Raw genomic sequence first — 14,194 nt, 5'->3', positions numbered from 1 at the left:
TCACACCCAGGGACATAAGGGCAGGTGCAGAAATTTCATGGTCTAAAGATATTGCAGTCACACATGGCGTTTTCTCTTATTACTGTGGAATTATGTTAGAAATCAATATAAGATGTTTGGAAAAACCCACTTATTTCAAGCAGAGTGTGACATTTACCAAGAGAGATCTCTGACTTCTCCATTAAAAGCCTCAATCAAGTTAGGAGACTGGAAAACCACAGAGGGCAGTTGCAGAGGAGAAGGCATTGAAATGAGAAATTAATATCGAAATGAGAAGTTAATATCAAAGATACTTTAAAAACCACATACATTTGGAAATTAAATGCCTGCTTCTAAATGAGGGGTATGTCTAAGAAGCCGTAACAAAGAAAATTAGAAAATACTGGTAATAGAATAAAAATCGAAAGAGAATAAAAATGGGCACTTATGTTCCTCCTTCGGACCTGCCCTTCAACTCCAGTTTGCCCTCAGGAGGAGCCCCTTGGGCCCCTGACTTGCTTTTCTTTTTTTTATTATTATTTTTCTTTTCTAGACTTGCTTTTCTTTATCGCCATCTGCAGCAGGGGCCCTCGAGACACCTTTTTGAATGCTGCTGACTTTTGTCTTCTCCCCTGCCTAACTCAGGGCATGCTCGTCACAGGGAGAGACAGCCTGGGCCTTGGCAGTGGGCTCCGCACAGCTCCAGGCCTCCAGGGCCCCTGGCCCCAGAAACCGCGATGTGGATTTTTTAAAGGAAATCGTGATCATGTCACTCTTGTGTTTCAGTCTCTTTGCTGCTCCTCCTAATTGTTCTGCATTTAAAAAACACATGTGTGTAATGTGTGTATCTGTGTATATATGTATTTGTGTAGATATATATATAATGTATATATTATGTAAATAAGCATGTCTATGTTATGTATATATGTATACATAGGAAACACAAAGACACACTAAGTATTAAGACTGCTTGTCTCAATGAATGGATAAAGATGTGAGATACACACACACACACACACACACACACACACACACACACACACTGGAATACTACTCAGCAGTGTAAAGGACAAAACAATGCCATCTGCAGCAACGTGGATGGACCCAGAGGTGATCACTCGAAGTGAAGTAAGCCAGACCAAGAAAGGCAAATACCGTCCGATATCAGTCAGTGTATGGAACCTAAAATACGATGCACTGTTGTTGTTGTTCAGGGACTAAGTTGTGTCTGACTCTTGGACTTGGACTCTCAGGCGACCCCATGGACCGCAGCGTGTCAGGCTCCCTGGCCCTCCACTGTGTCCTCCTCGGCCCTCCACTGTGTCCTGGGGTTTTGCTCAAACTCAAGTCCATTGAGTCAGTGTTACTATTTTACCATCTCACCCTCTGTCGTCCCCTTCTCCTGTCATTTTCAACCTTTCCCAGCACCAGGGTCTTTTCCAATGAGTCGGTTCTTCCAATCAGGTGGCCAAAGTACTGGAGCTTCAGCATCAGTCCTTCCAATGAATACTCAGGGTTGATTTACTTTAGGATTGATGCTTCAAGATCAGAAACAGGCAATGACTGTAGTTTTTTTTTTTTTTTTAATAAGCATTGAACCAAGCAGCCCAGCCTGGCAGCTCACAGTTGGCAAGTCATGTTTTCCAGATCTTCAGAGTGAACTTTTTGATGCCAGTTCAGCATCTCAACAGGCAGAAGTTGAGCATCACGCTCTGGGACTCATTAAAACTGCCTTAACAACCCTCGGAGGGACCCTGGAAGTAGGTGAGGCTGTTTTCTTCGTCTTTCCTGCCAGGCAGCATAATTATGATCAATTATTCAACCCGTCTCCAGGAGGGTCAAGAAAAACAGCTTCATTTCTGAGGCCACGGGGACAGAGAGAACACCGAAGGGAAAAAGAAACTTTACCCTCCAAGCAAGAGAGGGAGGGGAACAAACAAATTTGAACGCATTAGAGGGAATTAAAACTTTGAAATTGCGAGAGGACAGTGGCTTCTGGGCTGTAATTAGGCAGCACCTCCCTGTGAGCGCTGACGCTGTTTCTTTCTTTTCTTTTCTGTTTTGTTTAACACTCATTTGCCTTGCATTGGGAGTTCCTGGTTGAATGACTTACTCTCTGCGGGCAGAATTTTCCTCGGGCTCTCCAATTACCCGTTCCTCTTCCCTGCTCGACACCCCAGATCCTCAGCTGGCGTCTGACCCCACTTAGGCTCAAGTTTGACACTCTTGGAATCATAGGTTAGATACGACTCTGTGCAGTGGTTTTCACTACTAAATAGTCAACAAAAGCTTTTTAACCTAAAGTGAAGTGTCTTTACTGCTGCTAACAATAGCAGCTTGAAAAATGCAGAGAAATGCGCACTTCATTTCTTTATTCTTTTTGTGGTAACCCTATTTAGTGTGGTGTGGGTTTCACGTGCATGCCCAGATGCGCACACCTGCCTGCACCTGTACCAAATACACAAACAGAACCCCATCCTGCCTAGGGCTAGGTAACCTGCTTTTTCTTCCAGCTATCAGTTTGTCGCAGACATTCTGCCAGCGCAGTAGAAAAAGCTCCATCTACATCCCACTCTTCTATCCTGTGGATGCACCATACCTTTATACATTCACTCTTTCAGTGAATATTTATGGGGCTTATGACACGGGCTGGGTACTGGGCTGACGATGTGGCTGTAAATAAAAAGTAAATAGAAGCAAAGGAAACTAGGCAAACCAAAAAAAGACATGTGCCAATGGGATTTTTTGAAAATAGAATTTACTAAGTAGGTTCTGAAGTTCACACTGAAAGAGAAAGTGCACATACACGCAAGACACTAGAACAGGGGCTTCCTTGGCCCAGCGGTTAAGACTTCACCTTCCAGCGCAAGGGGTGCGGGTTCAGTCCCTGGTCAGGGAGCGAAGATCCCACACGCTTCGTGGGGTGGCCAAAAAAAAAAAAAAGATTGTCATTATAATAGTCAGAATTTTACCTCTACATAATACTTTGGGGTTAATAATGATTTATGTAATAATAAAATATTTCATGATAAAATTCAAATATAGCATTCTGGGAAAAGAACAGAACGGCAGATCGTGTGCAATATCGTACGAAGGATCAAATTCCTTCCTGCACTAACAGCAGAAAGATTTATTTATTTTAAACAGACACTCATTCCTTAGGGCATTGGTTAGCAAAACGTTTCCCCATTTGAAGCACCGGTTATTTTTATTTTTTCATTTAATTTTTTACTGAAGAATAGTTGGCTTACGATACAATAGTTTCAGATGTACGAAGTAGTAATGTGGTATTTGTCTCAAGGGCACCACTCTGGATATCCACACTCCGTGCTCACGTGTCCACTGGGTCACGTGTCTACTGGGTCAGGTCTTGGTGTTGCATCCAGAGTCCTCAGTCTCTGGTCTCGCTCTGTCTTTACAATAATTAGTTAATTAATTAACTTTTTGTTTATTTTTGGCCGTGGCTTCTGTTGTTGCGAGCATGGGCTCTAGGCACACAGGCTCAGTAGTTGTGGCACCTGGGCTTGTGGGATCTTCCTGGACCAGGGCTTGAACCAGCGTCCCCTGCGCTGGCAGGCGGATTCCTATCCACTGGACCGCCAGGGAAGTCCAACAACTAGAGAGAGCCCATGCACAGCAGCAAAGACCCCCCACAGCCAAAATAAATAAATCCTTAAAAAAAAAAAAAAGATGGCCTCTGGAGGCAGAAAGTACAATATCCAGTTTGGCAAGAATGTACAGAAATGATACCCCTGCCCTCTGCTGGCTGGATGATTTCAAGAGAAATGTTCCAAGCTTGCTAAGAAGAGTTAATTGTCACTTACTGATAGCTCAGTTGGTAAAGAATCCACTTGCAATGTAGGAGACCCCAGTTCGATTCCTGGGTTGGGAAGACGGTGCTGGAGAAGGGATAGGCTACCCACTCCAGTATTCTTGGGCTTCCCTGGTGGCTCAGCTGGTAAAGAATCTGCCTGCAATGTGGGAGACCTGGGTTCGATCTCTGAGTTGGGAAGATCCCCTGGAGAAGGAAAAGGCTACCCACTCCAGTATTCTGACCTAGAGAGTTCCATGGACTATTCCCATGGGATTGCAAAGAGTCGGACATGACTGAGTGACTTTCACTTTCACTCTTCACTTCATTTACTGTTACCTTCAATGAATGACATTGGCCAGATATTCGGTATCTAATACATATGGGCTCTGTTCCCCACGTTGTACACAACATCCTTGTATTCTGACACCCAGTAGTCTCTGCCTTCCATTCCCCCCCTTTCCTCTCATCACTAGTCACCCACTAGTTAGTTCTGTGTACCTGTGAGCCTGCTTTTTGTTATATTAACTAGCTTTTGTATTTTTTAATTAATTAATTTTAAAAATATTTATTTATTCAGCTGCTCAGAGTCTTAGTTTTGGCAGGCAGGATCTAGTTCCGTGACCAGGAATCTAACCAGGCGCCCCTGCACTGGGAGCTCTGAGTCCTTAGCTACTGGGAAGTCTTTGTTGTATTAGCCATTTTTTTTGAGATTACACATAGGAGTATCAATAATATTATGCAATAATTGCTTTCCTCTGACTTACTTCACTAAGCGTAATGCCCCCCAGGTCCATCTATGTTGCTGCCAGTGGCAAAGTTTCATTCTTTTTTATGACTGAGTAATATTCCATTGTATACACACACCACACCTTCAGTCCTCTGCTGATGGACACTTGCCTTGCATGCATGTCTTGGCTGTTGTAAATACTGCTGCTGTGAACATTGGGGTGCATGTATATTTTACAATTAGTGTTTCTGGGTTCTGAGGTTCAACTGGGTGACAAGTTCTTCTCATGTCATGGAACAGTTCGACAATCAACCATAGTAAATATGGGGATCTAGGGAGATTAGTTGTTTCAACAAGGTCTCCTGCTAATGAACGTAGCATAGAAAACCAAACCCTTAGGAAACGCATGTCCATCTGTCCTGACCTCTAAGCAGTCTCTTCACATGTCCCCAGCTGACATTTTCTCCATTGCGCCCTCTTGCCCTAAGTGCTCCCAAGTCAGGGACTGGCTCTCAAACTGTACCAGGAGATGAAATGTCTCTATTTATATGGTGCTGGGGGGAATTTCAGGGGTCCCTCCCTGTTACCCCAAAAGTGGAGTGATTGGCTGAATATTGTAGAATGAATTGTTTTAAGCAAGCCAGGGGGATTCATTTTCATGGAAGCTACACCATGACTTATTAAACAGGCCCCCATATTGGTTTAATATGAAGCAGGGGACTTCATTTATTGTACGTTAGCCTTTTATGGATTGCATTTTGGCAGGGGGGAGAAATGGACTGGTATTCCTGGTTTAGTGAATTTTTATTTTCATTTGCCTGAAGAGTTTACAGGACTAAGAGAATAGAGATATGATAGTTGTTGGGTTACATAGCTATTTTTTCTTATGTAAATACAGCTCAAAAGAATTGTCTAAAATCAGCTTAAGAGCTACAGGATGAAAAGAACCTACGTTGGAGTAAGCATGTAGAAAATCAGAGGTTGTACTGCCGTACGGCGAAACAATGACACCTATCAGTTTTGGAAGTCTTCCTTTTCTATATAACTAGGGAAGAAATATCAAAACAAGCACAGAGGGAAGACGTGGGTGCTCAGCTGTGTCAGCTGTGTCTGACTCTTTGTGACCCCATGGACTGTAGCCCGCCAGGCTCCTCTGTCCATGGGACTCTCCAGGCAAGAATACTGGAGTGGGTTGCCATTCCCTTCTCCAGGGCATCTTCCTGATGAAGGGATCGAACCTGGGTCTTCTGTGTTGCAGGTGGATTCTTTACCCCGAGGCACTGGGAAGCCTTACAGAGGGAAGGTATCTCCACATAATAATGGCCATGTACCAAACCACAGCTATCATCTACTCCATACAAAAAAATATTGGAAGAGGAAATACACAGGACACTTATTTAAAAGAAATGTCTTTATTTGAAATTTAAATTTCACTGGTGATCCTCTTTTTCATCTGGCCACTCTGCTAGGAGCATCCTATTTTACAATTAAATCTTCCCTAATGGGGAGACAATCAGCAGTGACCTCAGTTTCACAAGAAGTACTGAAAACTAATGAGACCTGCATTCACTGAAAGAACACCACAAAGCCAAAACTTATCACAAAAAACACAGGCTACACTAAAGTAGAAAACAGAATCTGAAGGGAAAGATAAGTCATCACTCAAAGATTCGCCTAGTCCATGTGAACGGAAGCCCATCGGGTTCCAGTATGACCGTGAGTTCTTCACGTTACACTTTCATTGTATCACCTAAGGGATAAACAATCCTGAATTTCCTGCTAGGAGCAGAAGGCACTTGGACCTGAGGGCAGGGTCCTGAGCCAGTCATTTGGAATGGATTTTCTGGTGGCGTTTGAAAGTGCCCAGCTGACGGAAGGCACGGTGACACTCGGGGCACACGTAGGGCTTGACCCCAGAGTGGGTGCGTTGGTGAACTTTGAGGTTCCCTCGGTGGCCAAAGGCTCTGTCACACTGCTCACAGCGGAAAGGCTTCTCCTGGGTGTGGGTCTTCTTGTGAGCGCGCAGTGAGGAGTGGTGGGTGAACTTCTTGAGGCAGAGATCACAGCTGTAGGGCTTCTCTCCAGTGTGGATCCGCTTGTGAACCCGCAGGTCCGAAGGCTGCATGAAGCCTTTGGCACAGATGTCGCACTGAAAGGGCCTCCCTCCTGTGTGTGTCCTCTGGTGCAGGGTAAGCTGAGATTGGTAAGGAAAGCTCTTTTTGCACACCCTGCATTCACAGGGTGCCCGTCCCGGGGTTTCTGCTCCCTCAGGAACACTGGTGGGTCCCACGGTGCCAGATGAACCAACGGAATGGGACCCAAGATGTCCTGAAAACTCTCCTTGGTCCAAACACGTGGCTGCTTCTGGACGCTCGTCTTGGCAAGTGGGGCTGCGGTCCCGTTTCCTTAGGACGTGTCTGCGATTCTTCAGAGGACCTCGTCTGGATCCACTCGTAGTGGAAACGTCTCCCTCTGGAACACAAGAGGAAAGGGTTCAGGAGCCACATCTGAAGTATCAGTTCCTTCCTGGGGACTCTCCCCTCTCTCTCTGCCCTCCCAGAATCTGCTGAAAGAAGAGATTCAGCACCATATTTATCAAGGAGCATTTTCCAGGGTGCCAGCCTCACTGGAACCATCCCTAATCTTCGCCACAGACTTCCCATCAACCAAACTACCTGAGTCTCGCTGATGAAACACTCTGGAACGTTGACGACGGAGAAGGTTGGCACTGGAGAACCAACTCCTACCCGGCCCCAACACCAAGGGATGGAAATGCTGGGCACTCCTTCCTGGACATCAGTGGAGGCAGTCATTACCTCCTGTGGTCTCCAAGCGTTTAATACTCACCACCATCCTGCAGAAGTTCAGGCTCTTGAGATGGAACGGTTCTCGTCACTCCTGTGTCTTCCAGCAGGTCCTTCTCCAGGTTCTCCTGGGAGGGCATCTGACCCTCCAGTTCACCTGTTTCAGGAATGGTCTCTGGCGGGAGAGCTTTCTGGCCCTGACAAGGGGCAACCAAGCAGAGTCAATCCCACTGCCTTAGCCCATGGCAAGCTCTGTCTCCTCTTTCCCCACCCCCCCAGTACCCTGATCTAAGACTCCAGCTTTCTGAATATCAGTTTGGGGGACATGCCCTGACTGCTTCCCATCACCCTGACTGGCAGTCCTCTCCTGATTCCCATGACTGTCCTTGATCTATACTGACCACCTCTGGCAATCAAGTCCAGATTTCACAGCTGGCACTGCCAACTGTCTTTGCACATATGTCTCCACCTCATCTCACATCCTCCCCGCCCCTGACTCTGCAACCAGAGGACTCTGGCTCTAGGGCTCCTGACTTCACCACTTGTTGATACCTTGCCTGGATTTGTCCTCCTCATGGAGGGTGGCCTGGGGCACAAGAAGATGATAAGCAGTATAGCTGGTCTCTATTCATGAGAAATCAGGAGCATCTCCTCCCCCGATTCACACTGCATAAAAATCCACTCTCTCCAGACATACTCCAAAATCTTCTGGGGCGGGGCGGGAATGACTCCAACTGGGAATTTTTTATTCAATTCAATATTCAATTCAATTTACAATATTCCCCAATAGTAAGTGCCTCTGACGAAATCCATCATGGGTAAAACAGCTGTGAGTGCATTTACCCCTGACGAACTGACCCAGCACCATCCCGTGGAAACAGGACTCCTCTGTGCTCGTGCTTATGGCCACAAGCTTCCATGGTGAGGCACTAGGGAAGATGGGTGAGTCTTCATTCTCACAGTGGCTGGAAAACGGCTGGGCATGGAATGCAACCATGGGAATTCCGGCACGCAGTGGGTCCATTCTTGTCCTTGCCAAGTTCTCCCAATTACTTTCGCAGCCACGCCCACCCGACCCTCTTCTACCCAGTCCCAGACTGCAGGTCAGGACATGACACTCACCTGCCCCCTCGACAGGTCCTTGGCTCCTGGCAGATGCTGCCCGTCTTGGCTTTCCTGCTGGCCCTCGTCTGGAGGGACGACACTGACTGCAGACTGGGGCTCCCTGGCTCTGTCTCCCTCATCGTGCCCCTCACTGACCTCAAATCCTAACATCTCAACATCCGAGACTGGCATCAAAAAATCCTCGCCTTGGACACGGACTACAGTCTGTAGAAAAAAAAAAAAATCAAATAGGATCTGTCTCCCTTCACAGGATCCAGAAAGGCATTCCCTGCGTATCCCAGCCTAGGAGCCCACCTCCTGGCAATGACAGTTGAAAGAGCAACACCCTCACAGTGAGGACCGACAGAAACGTCTCCCGTGACGCCACAGGCAAGCGCGCACCCCTGTGGGAAGCACTGACTTAGAGCCAAGCCCTCTGGTCCTTCTGCTTCATCGCCCAGCTCGCAGCCCATCTTCCCACCGTTCCCTCTCTCACAGGGTCCCTAGGGTCCTACTCACCCACTTCTTCAGCTTCTGCTTCTTTCTCAGCACCTCCTCCAGATCCTTACAAGTCTCGGCACCACTACTTCTGACTAAGACCTGGATCTCCGGCGGCATGCACATCACGAACTGCTCCAGCACCAGCCTGTCCACCATCTGCTCCTTGGTGTGAAGATCCGGCCTCAGCCACAGACCGCAGAGTTCACGGAGCCTCCTCAGAGCCTTGATCGGGTCGGGTTCTTCCGAGCTGCTAAACCTTCTGAAGCGGATGCGCAGCTCTTCAAGGGCGGAGTCGGGCTTTCCCCTTCCGGTGTCTTGGCGTGGCGCAGACGCTGGCGACTCTGCTCCGGGGCTGTCCGCCAGGCGGCCACGACCCGCCGTCTGGTTGTCAGCCATGCTGCCTGTAGAGTTTGCAGTAGGACTCTGGACAAATGCTTCTAGAAGTGGGTGCCCAACTGACCCCGATAGAAAAGAATTTCCACTTGCTTTTCCTAGTAATAGATTCAGTATTCAGAAGTATGGCGGCAGAAAAGAGAAAAGAAAAATAAAAGAATGCAGCCCATTAGTTTTATTTTCATCCACCCTACCATCCCTCAGCCCAATACTGGGCATTATTCCCCCTTCAGTATTTCATACCAGGGACAAGAATCCATTCTATTCTTCCGACATGCATCTTATAGTACAAGAAACTGTGTAATCAAAAATGTCCCCAGGGCGTGCTTAAAAGCCCTTGTTGAAAAAATGAACCACAGCACAGGACCCGGGGAGTGCGGAAACAACCTCATTCACAGAAGAGTTCCACCAATGAACCACGGCTTATGTGTGGCCGGAGGCCGGTCGCTGCATTTCACACGGTCTCTGAGCGAATGCAAGGTGAACAGAAAGCCGGGACTTAGTGAAACCCACTTCCACGTGCCCTGACTTCCTAGCGTTCTCTTTAGACATTCCCCATCAATTACCTCCTGAAGCCTTCTCGCCTTGGTCCTCCTCAGCTGGGGACTTGACTCACACTCGGCAGGCGGAGAAACGTCTCTGTAGAGAGCTGGGAGCGACGCCGGGCTTCTCGGCCTGTTGCCCAATCAGCGCGTGGATTGCTTAAGGGCGGGGCGAACCATCACAGACAATCCCACCTTCCTTGGTGACCAGGGATTCGCTTGCCCTGGAAACTCGCTCAGGAGAAAGCACGATGTACTAACGAGGCCTCCATAGTGGCTGAGTGATCCATGCTGTGTATTTTTGCTTGGTTTTGTTTTTGGCCAAGCAGGGAGGCGCGTTGCATCTCAGTTCCCAGACCGCGGAAGGAAACCACGCACCCGCAGCGGGAGCGCCGAGTCTCAACCGCTGGACCGCTAGGGAAATGCCTCGGTTTCGTTTTGGGTTTTATTTATTTTGGACTTTGGGGATGGTTTTGGGGTGAACGGATTGGTTTTAATGATCTCGTGAATTTCTTGTCTCACTGCCAGGAGGGTTTGACAGAGTCAGGGACATGATGGTGGGAGCCAGATCGGTTTGACTCCTCTCTGTTCTTGTGAGATAAGTCTTCAAAGGCTTTTCGAAATCAGCAGATGAGCCAAGGTGTGATAAGAACCGAATTCTAAGTAGCCTTTTTGAAGACTAGAAGTTGTCCACCAATAGGAAAGAAGAACGACACCTATCACTTTCGGAAGCCTTGCTTTCTCTAAACACGTCGGGAAGAAATACCCGAACAAGTATGGAGTGAGTGAATCTATCTCAGCATAATAACAGCCATGTAGGCAAAACCAGGGCTATCACCTATTCCATGTAGAAAAGTCTTAGAAAATACGCAGAGCACTCTTTGACAGAAATGTGTTTATTTGAAATTGAAATTCCACTGGAGAGCCTGGCCTCTGTGCCAGGAGCGTGCAGTTTTACGGTGAAGTCCCGCCTAACAGGAAGGCGGTCAACAGTAGGCCCAGTTTCGTGATGAAGTACGGGTAACTAACGAGACATGCTTTCATGAGAAGAAGAGCAAAACAAAGCAAAAAACTTACTGAAACAGGCTGCACTAAAGTGGAAAACAACATCCAAAGGGAACCATAAGCCATCACTCAAATATCCCCCTCATTCACTGAATGGAACCCCTCTGGACCCAACATCCTCCAAAACTCTTCACATCATCCACCCTTTGTGTTACAGAATTGACAAATCATTGTGAATTTCCTTCTTGGAGCAGAAAGGACTTGGACCCGAGGGCAGGGTCCTGGGCCAATCGTTCGGAATGGGTTTCCTAGGGGAATGACAGATCCCAGGGAGCGGAAGGCCGGTGAAACTCGGGCACACGCAGGGCTCGAGCCAGAGTGTGAACACGGAGGGTCCCACTGTGGTTGAAAGCTTTGTCACAGTGCTCAGAGCAGAAAGGCTTCTCTTGGGTGTGGGTCCTCGGGTGGGCAAGCAGCATGGAATCGTGGATGAACTTCTTGGGGCAGATATCACAGCCTAGCACTTGTCGTCCTCGTGGGTCTCCTGGTGAACACACAGGGCTGGAGGCTGCATGAACCACTGGACATGGATGTTCCTTTTTTTTTTTTTAATTTGGAGTTAAAGAGCCATCTCTCTTTATTGCAGTTGCAGAGTAAGGGCCCATTACTTTGATAAGCACAGGCTCACCAGAAGGCTCTGAGAGGATGTGTGTAAAAGAATGTTTCCAAAGGCTCCAGAGATGAGCCCAACCCTGCTTCCTGCTTCCCCTGGACAATACTCCGGCTCCTGGGTGGGGCGGCTACTTGGTCCAGCTGACTTTGAGGATGTCATAGTGCTCCGAGGGCGTGTCCAGGTGTCTGTTGAAGTCCTCCACTCTCTGCTTGTGGGTTATGGATGCTTTCTTCAGGACCCTCTCCATCTGTCGCTTCTCCTGCACCTTCTCAAAGGCCACCTGGGCTAGGGTCCGCTTGTCAAGGTGGTGCCTCAGCTCCTCCTCCTGGTTCTTCTGGATTTTTCCCATCGTCTGCAGGAATTTTGCCTTGTCTCTGTCCTTTTTCTTCTTCTGCTTGGTCACGCCAAGCTCTGGGCCTCCTTTCAGCTTCAGGGGTCCCTTTTGGACCTGCTCATAGGCGTCCATGCTGCCCATCTTCGGATTCAGATTTCTAAATGGACAAAAGTGGGGGGTCCGTTTTCTCAAATGGAAATTGGGGCAGTATCGCTCTCTGCTGTAGATCCGGGAGGTTCTCTCTGTGCGGGTTGACACAAATGAATGCAGACGAACACCCCTGCTTAGCCCAGGGGGCCGAGGTTCAGAAAGCCTTGTGGAATCATTGCACCACCGCACCCCACGGAGGCTGGCAACACTCTCCCCCCTCACAGAGAGCTCCGGCTCAGCCATGGTTAATACGGAGTTGAAGGGAGACCCACTGCTTTCACAAGGTCTTTGAGCTGATGCAAGGTGAGTAGAAAACCCAGCCTTCCGAAACCCCCCACCTCCTTCTGTACTGATTCCCAAGCCTTCTCCTTAGACGTTCTCACTCATCACTTACCTCCTTTGAGCCCTCTTGCCGTCAGCTTCCTCAAGTCGGTGACTGGCTATCAGAGTGTGTCTGGGGCTGAAACGTCTCTATTTATAGAGAGCCGGGGGAAATGGCAAGGGTCCCTGCTTGTTGCCCCATCAGCGCAGTGATTGTGTAAGGGTGGGTCAACCCATTCATATGACCTCATTCTAGATAATCCAATTTATCCATGGATTCAGTTTCACAGGAACACTCAACAAGGAAAACATACAATTTATCAAGGCCTCCATGGTGGTTTTGTGGGAGACTTCTCTGATAGCTCAGTTGGTAAAGAATCTGCCTGCAATGCCGGAGACTCTGGTGTCATTCCCGGGTCAGGAAGATCTGCTGGAGTAGGCACAGGCTACCCACTCCAGTGGTCTTGGGCTTGCCTTGAGGCTCAGCTGGGGAAGAGGTAAAGTGGGAGTCTTTCAGTCAAGTCCGACCCTTTGTGACCCCGTGGAGATACATTCCATGGAATTCTCCAGGCTAGAAGACTGGAGTGGGTACCGTTCCCTTCTCCAAGGGATCTTCCCAACCCAGGGAGCGAACCCAGGTCTCCCGCATGGCAGGCAGATTCTGTACCACCGGGGAAGCCCATGCACGTTTTGGCAGGAAGGTTGATTTTCCTGGTCCAGCAAATACTTTCCTCATTTGCCTGGAGAGTTGGAAGGAGTCAAGGCATAGGTATCTGACAGTTCTAACCAGTTTGGGTCGCCTACATGTCCCTGGTGGCTCAGTGGTGAAGAATCTACCTGCCAAGGCAGGAGGCATGGGTTCACTCCCTGGGTTGGGACGATCTCTCCCAGAAGGAAATGGCCACGCCACTCCAGCTTTCTTCCCTGGAAAATTCAATGGTCAGAAGACCCTGGTGGGCTACAGTCCATGGAATGGCAGAGTTGGACACAAGTGAGCGACTAGACAACCCTTTATAAATTCCGCACGTAGAGATCTCGGACGAGGTCAGAATCCTGTACGTTCTGCAGGGAACGTGCCACTTTTGGGCTTGCAGTCTGGCTTTTCGGTAAGTATGCTTTGGTGCGGTGCAGACACTGGTGGTTCTGATTAGGGGCTGTCTGGGACTATTCCAAGACCCCACAAGAAACGTACATTCTTTAGCCATAGTGACTGAGGAATTTACTACCAAAATGTTGAGCACGTGCTTCTAGAAGCCCATGACAAATTCACCCGTATGTAAAGGGATTTCCTCTACCTTTCGTCAGTAACGTATTCACTGTTCAGAAGAATGGGGGCAAAAGATAAAGGAACAGGATTACTTTCATTTTATTCCACCCTTCCATCTCCTCTACAATCCTCATCCCAAACCCCATACCATTCCCTCACGGGTACAACATCTCATATTGAATGGACATTAGTCCATCCATCATTCTTCTGACATCCACCTTTCCAGGAAGAAAAGGTTCAAATGTCTGAATAGCTCCCTAGATCTTGACTTATGTAGTCTGGGACTATGTTGTTCTTTGCTGTACTTTCAAGAAATTTACAATGTGTGAAACTCCTCAAATGGATATTAACAGCAATGCCAGGTTTTATATTATTCGGTCAAGACAAGCCACCAGGCAAGGCTCTCAGTCATGATTCTTCTGGGGAAAAAAAATATGAGGAAGACTATTTAAACGCTGAATTCCATGTAATATAGTGACGTTGGAAGTAGTCAGCAAAGATTGTCCACCCAAAACATTTCCTTGCTGTCACCAGGGTATTTATTAGTTCCAAGGAAGGGATGCACAAGAGGATCCAAAGA

General features: G+C 47.9%; 2 protein-coding genes across 2 annotated transcripts; both read right to left on the bottom strand.

Moving 5' to 3' along the window:
• Nucleotides 1–6,345: 6,345 nt before the first annotated feature.
• On the bottom strand, nt 6,346–9,325 carry LOC138419370 (zinc finger and SCAN domain-containing protein 5B-like). The gene is made up of 4 exons (XM_069552204.1): nt 8,948–9,325; nt 8,447–8,653; nt 7,368–7,521; nt 6,346–6,992 (listed from the first exon to the last, which is right to left on the bottom strand). The coding sequence occupies exons 1-4, from the start codon at nt 9,323–9,325 to the stop codon at nt 6,346–6,348; spliced, it is 1,386 nt and encodes a 461-aa protein (XP_069408305.1).
• A 2,344-nt stretch (nt 9,326–11,669) lies between these two features.
• Nucleotides 11,670–12,008, bottom strand: LOC138419388 (protein FAM32A-like). The gene has a single exon (XM_069552240.1). It carries the CDS (start codon nt 12,006–12,008, stop codon nt 11,670–11,672), a length of 339 nt encoding a protein of 112 aa, XP_069408341.1.
• Between the last annotated feature and the right edge of the window lie 2,186 nt (nt 12,009–14,194).

Source organism: Ovis canadensis, chromosome 14 (genome assembly GCF_042477335.2).
Source record: "Ovis canadensis isolate MfBH-ARS-UI-01 breed Bighorn chromosome 14, ARS-UI_OviCan_v2, whole genome shotgun sequence".
NCBI lineage: Eukaryota > Metazoa > Chordata > Mammalia > Artiodactyla > Bovidae > Ovis > Ovis canadensis.
Note: the sequence above shows the minus strand (reverse complement) of the source record. Positions and strands in the feature narration are given on the sequence as shown.

Excerpts from the sequence above, each read along its gene's own strand:
- LOC138419370 (XM_069552204.1), bottom strand. The coding sequence starts at position 9,325 with ATGGCTGACAACCAGACGGCGGGTCGTGGCCGCCTGGCGGACAGCCCC. Across the intron at positions 8,654-8,947 it reads AGCAGAAGCTGAAGAAGTGG|ACTGTAGTCCGTGTCCAAGG; the intron begins GTGAGTAGGACC and ends TTTTTTCTACAG. Across the intron at positions 7,522-8,446 it reads AGGACCTGTCGAGGGGGCAG|GGCCAGAAAGCTCTCCCGCC; the intron begins GTGAGTGTCATG and ends GCCCCTTGTCAG.
- LOC138419388 (XM_069552240.1), bottom strand. The coding sequence starts at position 12,008 with ATGGACGCCTATGAGCAGGTCCAAAAGGGACCCCTGAAGCTGAAAGGA.